This window comes from Pantherophis guttatus, chromosome 1, assembly GCF_059756535.1.
Source record: "Pantherophis guttatus breed Tessera chromosome 1, ASM5975653v1, whole genome shotgun sequence".
Lineage (NCBI taxonomy): Eukaryota > Metazoa > Chordata > Lepidosauria > Squamata > Colubridae > Pantherophis > Pantherophis guttatus.
Window position 1 is genome coordinate 169,218,451 of NC_142063.1, and position 8,540 is coordinate 169,226,990.

Genomic DNA, 8,540 nt, shown 5'->3' on the forward strand with positions numbered 1-8,540 from the left:
GGTGTCTATTCCTGTTAGCACTGGAAAGAAAAAAAAATTGGAAGCAATGCCTTCCACTTACAGCAACATAAATTTGTAGTGGAGCAATTGAAAAAAATATGTTCAAATAATAATTAATGGGTTAATTCAAACTAGATTACATTTGCTATTAAAAAAATGCACATCACCAGATTGTTACCAAGCTAAATGTAGAAGTATTTAGATTTTCATATAAAGTATTTTATGGCCATGATGGAAAAGATAATTGTATAAGAAAAGAATAAACCTACAAATATAAAAGAAAAGAATAAACAAACATACCTTTACAGAAAAATATTTCACATCTCCGAAATAGATTGTATTCATCTTTCTGGTCCTGAAGTGTGCTCTGTACAATTGGGGGTTTGTGCATTTCATAATTTTATCAATACTAATACGAATCAATAAGTAGGTGTCACGTTTAACATTGACTGTAAGAACTCTATGTTAAGGAAACCTAGATTTTTCTGGTAGAAAATTACAATAAAGCAAATTGAATGCAATAAGAGTCTTAGAAGATTTCAGAGCATGCGATAAAACATAATTAGATTTCTATACATTCAATTCTGACTTATAGGAATGTAAAGAAAGAAAATAAATAAGACATGTTTTAATGTGATTTCTAGTGTTATGTGGTGCTGTATATAAGGAGTAATTCCAAATTTGGTTGAAACAATAGCTGTATTCACAGATCATACTAAGTACTAAGCCATGATTTACTGAACAAGTGAGAAACCTAGGACTGTCATAATATATCTGGCCTGTAAAAAATCAGACAAAGATCTACCTTGGCAGAAAAGAGAAATAGGAAACTTTAGTATTTTGCTGCCATCTAATGATCATCTGCATTGATTGTCTGCTGCCTTAAACAAACCCTTGTCAGTCTTCTCGCATAAGAAAGCTGAATGAAGTAAATTCCTGCTTTTGTTGCTCTGTACTTTTTGGATTAACAAGAAGTTTTGACAATACGCTAAATAATCCAGGAAACCACAAAATCCACAATTGGAATCAGCCACAGTTGTGATTAATGAGCAACAAACGTAGTTCAAAACTAAATCATGGGTTACTTATTAATGTATTTTCAGCAATTAAATTACTGATGTTTGAAAGTACTGATATTTTTAAATACTGACAGAAGAATAATTTGGGGTTCCAACTTGAGCTTGGGTTGCATAAGAATAAATAAAAATGAGATCCGGATAGCTGTGAAGGAAGAAGAAATATTTATTCCTAAAGCAAAAAGTTTGTCTTTGGGGCAGCTGCAGAAAAATGGGGTTCAGCGACACAGTTAAATAGCGGAACTTGTCTTGGGTGTGGAAGTGTCTACGTGCTGATTCTAGGGTGACACTTGAGGTGCATGTGTGTGTGTAGGCACATGTCATCTATAATGTTTATTCTTGTGAAAATACCGTTCTGCTGGGAGACCTAATTTAATTAACTCTATTTCTCTTTACAGACCTCATTCTTTGATATGTGGATTAGGTCTGTATAATTTATTTTGGGATTCGAGGAAGTCTGAGTAAAAGATTTCCCCCCATTTGCTATTTTTACGTGATTAATTTAGTTTCAGATTGACTATCAATTATCTATTGGAGACACTGATATGATTCTTAGTCCATTGTGAATTCTATTAATGTTTTAAGGGAAGATGGAAACAGTGTAAAGAATAAAATATATTTTGATATAAAATTTCTCACAGTATAGTAAACAATAAGGCTATGTAGTATATTACGAAGACAGGAAAAAACAGATTTGAATTTTGCAGGAAAATACAGTATTTTGCATGTCTATTTATCACAACTATTTTAAAAAATACCTCAGATGTATTCTATATTCACTACTATACTGTGAACTTGTCAACAGTGATATGTTTAATTTATAGTCTAATCTTGATTGCCTTTCAGGTAGTTGTATCATGCTGCTTCTATTGCACCATATGTGTCTAGAACTACAGCAACATTGATACCAAATTCATAAACTTCTCATATCCTATCTAGTTCTATTCTAAGAAAGTGTAGTTTGTTAATCAGCTACCATACAAGAACGGGGGTAAAAAGATACATTTGGAGGTAAAATCTTTGCACTGTTTCACATTAATTGCCAGCAAGCCTGCCTGTTGAAATAGGAAATATATTCATTTTATTATAAAATCACATACAAGCCTGTAAAGTGTATTTAGCTGTCAGCACTTTGAGTTAGAAAATTTCTATTGTAGTTAATAGTGTACTAACAAAATATCAGCATAGGTTTTGAGCCTATTTAGCATACATTAGAATATTTTGACTTAGAATCATAGGGTTGGACATCTCCTTGTCCAACCCTCTGTGGGGGCAGGAATCCTCATAACATCCCAGACAAATGTTTTCTCAAAAACTTTGCAGCTTCTGCTATTCATTCCTTAATAGCTCTTATAGCCAGAAAACTCTTCCTTATTTCAAAGCTTGCTGTACCAGAACGCACAGATCATAATGGAATACTAAGACTGCAGTACATAATATTTCCATCAGAGGCAGATATGCAAAGCTAGTACACAGAACAATACAACTTTGTCTGGGTTGGCTTAACTCCTGGGGACTTTGAACAAATTGTGTAGTTTTCTTGGCAACTTTGCAGAAGTGGTTTGCCACAGTCACCTTCTGGAATATATTTTAGATTTCATACTCTGGCATCCAACTGTGATATTTCCATATTCAGGTACTGGGAGGCCTCACTCTGCAGAACTTTTTATAGAACTCATAGTCTCCTGACTTCTAGCCTGGTGCCTTAACCAAACTGGCTTTTTTGCCAGTTGCTGAGATTCAGTGCACAGACCACTATGTTTGTAATCAATTCTAGCACAAATTAATTTTAAAATTTTAAGACAAGAATAGGTTCATACAACAGATGTGATGTTTCACAAGGACATCTCCCACCATTCATCATCAAAATATATTTGCAATCTTAAAGCATCTGATTAGCAATAAAATGCAATGCATGATAATGAAAAAATCTTTAATAACATACCACATCACCACAAGGAATTAAATTATGGATGTCAGCAGACATGTGAAGTGTTGAATCTTCATTTACCTTCTGATTCCTCATTAACATCTATGAAAAAGGGTAAATTAGGCTTTGTAAACTGGACAAATCATAGCTACTAGAACCTGAAAATAAAACATAAAAAGGAAAAGTGCTAAAAATCAGGCTAAAAAGCCATGACTGGTAAGGAAACTCCTTGCAGTTTGTCTGTCATTATACATCTGAATTTTCATGCTAAATGTGATTCTCGTAAGAAAGAGACAATGAAATTTGCTTTGATGAAACATTTTATAAACGTGCAGTGCCTTTGGCCTTCCTGCCACCAAGCTGTGAAAGCTACAGTACAGTGCTGTTGCAGGAATAGCACATTATTAACTATTAAGAGATTTCTTAATAGTTCCGTCAAAGCATAAAGATTCTTCATTGCATTCTCAGCAGAATAAAATCCAGAGGTGCTTTGAATAACACCTCCGGATTTAGTTCTGCTGGGAAGAATTTGCTTCGTAGAGGCCACTCACATTGTCTTTTTGCTTCCACAAAAAGAATCAGATGAGATCCATGGTGCATATCTCTCGTTTGAGGTGAATTGAAGTAATCTTACATAGGCCTGGTAGATAATTCAATAAAAATATCAGCCAAGTATACAGGCTGATATTATACAGGAAATACAGGAAAAAAGAAATATCAATTTCATGATATTTTTATATGATTCTATATGATTCAGACATGAGACCATACAAAGGAAAGGAATATAGTGATATCTCAAAGGGCACAGCTGAATATATGGCTAGTTAAACCCAGTAAACAATAAAATCATATCTATTAGAATGAGTGAATATCCAGTGAATATGCTGTATAATTTAATTTCCCTTAGATCAGGGGTGTCAAACTCGCATCATCACGGCATCGTCACATGACATATTGGGACTTTCCCCCCTTTGCTAAACCAGGTGTGGGAGTGGCCAGTGTGTGATGCATCTGGCCCTTGGGTTGAGAGTTTGACAGCCTGCCTTAGATGACTCATCTTCTAATGTATTCAGAGAGAGAGAAAAAGAGAGATTAACAGATTTTCAAATATCTATTCCAATGTTAATGCTTTCTGCAATGGTGAAAAACTAAAATCAATGCTTGTCATACTTTTCAATTAGCTGAGTTTTAAATGAGAGCCGTAAGGAACATGGCTTATTTCCAGATTGTAAATTGCCCAAATGCAGTAGCTGATTTTACTATTTTCATCCTAATTTCTCGAACATCCAAACTAAAGTGCATTTTAAAAAGAACTGCAGCTTTGTGTGACATGCTTGCACTTTAACTATAGTCTATAGGGTATTGTTAATGGAGAAGACTACTGCATAAGAGAAGCAAAGATACGATTGGTAATACATTGTGCTGAGCAATTTGCATATGTTATTAAGATGCTTAACCTGTATGCTAAGCCATGTTTTTATTGGCAATTTGCACTTGCAATATATTATAAAAGCTATTTAACAATGGTTCTAAAGAAATCAATTACATTGGTCAATCAGATGAATTAAATGGCTTCAGGAAGTGCTCCGAGAATGAATAAAGATTAATTTAAAGGAACCAAATAAGGGACACTTTCCTCCCCACTAAATTTATCATAATAACACATTAAAAAAAATTCTCCTCATAAATGCTCTTAAATTTTAATCTTTAGGCTAAATCTATAGAAATGAGTGACTTTAATATAAATTGAATTGGATCTCCTAATTCTAGGGATGAATACATCTAAGGCCACAGATTCACACAACAAAATCATTTACAAATAAAAAAAGCAGATCATCTGACCATGCAAATGCTCATTCAGTAGCACAGAATCTGTTTTGGCATTTATACTGAGAACAGCAGAACATTAAATGTAACCTCAGAAAAATAATTTTCCTCTACTTACAAAGCATGTAGAGTTAGATAAAAACAGTTCACACCATAAACTGGGGCTCAACTGGATTAAAAATGTAAAGGAAATTAGATTTATAAATATCTTACTAGAAATAGGGACATGATGAAGTCTAGTCATCATGGTGCAGATTCATCTCTACCTGTAGTCATGGAAACTCAAAGGATGAAATTGGGGTAGATATCTCTTAATTTAATCTACCTCATAGAACAGTGAGCATGATAACTGGAGTAATCAGTACTACATGTGTTGCCTTGAGCTTCTGGAAGGATACTAATTGAATGAATGAATGAATAAAAAAGGTACTTCTAGGTCATCCCCTAACTTGGAATTTGGCACATTTGTAATCCAAGTTACAGTTATAATTGGAAAAGCCAGGAATTAGATATTTTGTGCCTACCAGTCAAATCCTGGAGAGGAAAGGTTACCTCATAATAGAAGCCAGCATTCTAGCTCAGGGAGAAGCAAGTTTCAGGTAGGATGGAATGCTGGACTGTGAAAATTCTGCTTCCATTCAACACAGCCCTATTCTCACCTTCTCAAGCATGTTGGCTGAATGCAAAAAGGGAGCAGGTTTGTGACCTTCAGTTAGTCCTTAATTGGAGTGTGGGAAATAACAACTGTACAATAGGGATGCTTGTACACTGGCAGCCCTTCCATCCCCTTGAATAGGACTGTTTCTCTTTTGATATGTACATCTTGATGGTGCAGTTAGAATAGTTTCATACCTGCTCAGTTTTTATTTATTTTATCTTATAAAGGGTATGTGAGCAGTAACCCAGAATTCACTGAACTTATCTACTGTAGGCAAAAGCATGTTGGTATACATTTAAATTGTATTATCTGAGAAAGGGGATTCTCTTTGCTATCCAAGAGTATTCATTTATGCTTGTAGAGTTTACATTTCAGGTACTAGAAAAAATTAATCCAGAATAGAATTACTGGAGATGGTTTTGAATGGAATGTAAAATTTTGGGAAGATCATAATTAGAAATTCATTTCGTCATCTACTTATTGAAGTGGCACTAGACTGCATTTAAAGGCACGAGGGAACAATGCATAACCAAGCATCTCACAAAAAACTATGAAACAATGCTTACTTTATTTTGATTAAGAAACTACATATAATTGCCCTTTCCACTAACCCATGCTTCCCCACTATGGTGCCCTGCAGTTTTACAAGACTACAGCTCCCAGAATTTCAGTATTCTCCTGTCCTGAAATTCTGGGAGTTGTATTCTCACCCATTCATCAGCCCTCCAGTGGGGGAAGGTTCAACTACAGGTAGTGCTTGACTTACAACCATTCATTTAGTGACCATTCAAAATTACAATGGCATTGAAAAAAAATACTTATGACTGTTTTTCGTACTTACAGCTGTTGCAGCATCCCCATGTTCATGTGATCAAAATTTGGATGCTTGGCACCTGGCATGTATTTATGATGTTTGCAGTTTCCAGGGGTCATATGATCACCTTTTGCAACCTTTTGACAAGCAAAGTCAATGTGGTAGCCAGATTCATTAACAACCATGTTACTAACTTAATAACTGTTAACAAAAAAGATCTTAAAATGGGGCAAAACTCACTTAAGAACTGCCTTGCTTAGCAATGGAAATTTTGGCCTCAATTGTGGTTGTAAGTCAAGGACTACCTATATTCCCTGATGTGTGTGCAGTTAAACCATCCAGTGTCTTTCAAAAGATTGACAGATATGTGATGCCTTAAGGGTTCTTGGCATTTAAGGTGCCATGATCTGACTCATTTGTTCTGCTGTGCCCAGTTCCCAAGGTAAACCTGGCTATCGAAGCCCTGGATGTGTTCTAGAGAAATTGTCTGGAATGTATAAATGCACTTCCAATTCATGCTGTAAACTTGAACAAGAAGGGGCATTTTATCATGCTTGGTAGACATTTAAAAAAGCTAGAAAATTTTGGACAAATAGATACATTGATGTAGAGCAGAAGTGTCAAAACTGGTGGCCCACAAGCCTGATGCGTCACGTGCAGGCCATGCGCGCCCCAGCTCCACGAAGAGAAAAAACATCACAAAATGTGACATGACAGCAACGTGACACTATGAGTTTAACACCCGTGATGTAGAGAATTTTAAAGATTAATATAAAATTAGGACCAGAGAGCTTTCTTTTGGGACTGAGGGACACAGTTGAAATACAGTATTGGAACTTTGATTTTTCTGATTAGAGAAAAGACAATATCTACATTTATTGTTGTCTGGAAATCCCTAATAGACATTTTGGGGAAAACAGAAAAAATGAATTTATGATTTATGGTTTTGATGATTAGACAGAGTAGATTATACAGTTAGTCCTCGAGTTACAACAGTTCATTTAGTGACCATTCAAAGTTCCAAAGGCACTAAAAAAGTGACTTATGACCGTTTTTCACCACTTACAACCATAGTAGCATCCCCAAGGTCATGTGGTCAAAATTCGGATGCTTGGCAACTGACTCATATTTATGAGGGTTGCAGTGTCCTGGGGTCATGTGATCACTTCTTGTAACTTTCTTACAAGCAAAGTCAATGGGGAAACCAGATCCACTTAACAACCATGTTACTAACTTAAAAGCTACAGTGATTCACTTAACAACTGTGGCAAGCAAAGCTATATAAGGGGTCAAAATTAATTTAACAAATGTTTCACTTAGCAACAGAAATGTTGGGCTCAGCTATGGTTGTAAATTGAGGATTACCTGTAGAATGAAGTTTCAACTTTAGAGAAAAAGATTAATTTATAACTAGTTATAACTACAGAGAAGAGATTGGAACCCTCCCCCCCACCTTTTCTCTTTTTTCTTTTGCTGCACTTTCAGGGTTTTATTTTTTTGTTTGTTTGTTTGTTTCTTACTTTATAGTAGTTTCTATTGGTTTTTAACCTACCTCTTAAGAACTTTTAATAAAATTATTTTAAAAAGGTGAACTCTTGTGTTCAGAGGGTGAGTGAAGGTAAACCCGGTGCCAAAAAGAGACAAGTCTCCGGCCTCGCACGTCAGCCCCGCATCGAGTACTGCACCTTGAGGAGGGAGCGAGCCTTCTCCCCTTTGAGCTTCTCCGTCGTGGCGTTGGCGGCATGGACGTTGTGGGTGGAGGAGGAGGTGATGCCGCGCAGACCGAGGATGGTCGACACCGAGAAGTGCGAGATGCCGGACTCTCCTTCCGTCGAGCCACGGGTGGTCGTGCTGGTGGTGCTGACGCTGCGGAGGCGTGAGGAACTGGTGGAGGTAGCACCCTCTTCCGTCGAGTCCAGCAGCGGCGGCGGCGGCAACGGGGCGTTGGGCCGCAGCGGCGGCAGCTCCACGGAGTTGCTCCCCTTGCGGCGCCCAGGCATGGCCATGGCGAGGGCGGCTGGAGCTGCGACTGCAGGGGGGGGGGCGGACGCTCAGGCGAGGCCGTCGGGAAGCTGCTGACCGCGTCCTTTTCACATCTCCCGCTTCACCGGGAGCCTTCCTGCGAGAGGCGGAGAATTCGCGGCGAGCCGCCTGCTCTTCCCTCTCCGCTTTCTTGCCCTCCCCTTTCCCGCTCAGGCATCGTCACAATTTGGATCCCTGGCGGCGGCGGGCGGT

General features: G+C 37.4%; 1 protein-coding gene across 7 annotated transcripts in view; it reads right to left on the bottom strand.

The window, feature by feature from the left end:
• The window catches only part of CATSPERT (catsper channel auxiliary subunit tau), a 48,829-nt gene extending 40,316 nt beyond the window's left edge, over positions 1-8,513 (bottom strand). Inside the window, exons 1-4 of one of the 7 annotated variants that reach the window (XM_034432574.3) lie at positions 7,991-8,513; positions 3,022-3,108; positions 2,080-2,131; positions 301-449 (exon numbers count right to left, since the gene is read on the bottom strand). In XM_034432574.3, the coding sequence (XP_034288465.2) occupies positions 301-449; positions 2,080-2,131; positions 3,022-3,108; positions 7,991-8,311 (609 nt within the window). In that variant the 5' untranslated portion in view covers positions 8,312-8,513. Of the gene's footprint in view, positions 1-300; positions 450-2,079; positions 2,132-3,021; positions 3,109-5,158; positions 5,447-7,990 lie in introns of those variants that run through there. The other 6 variants (XM_087885049.1, XM_087885060.1, XM_087885048.1 and 3 more) reach the window with 6 other exon arrangements.
• Positions 8,514-8,540: the final 27 nt, after the last annotated feature.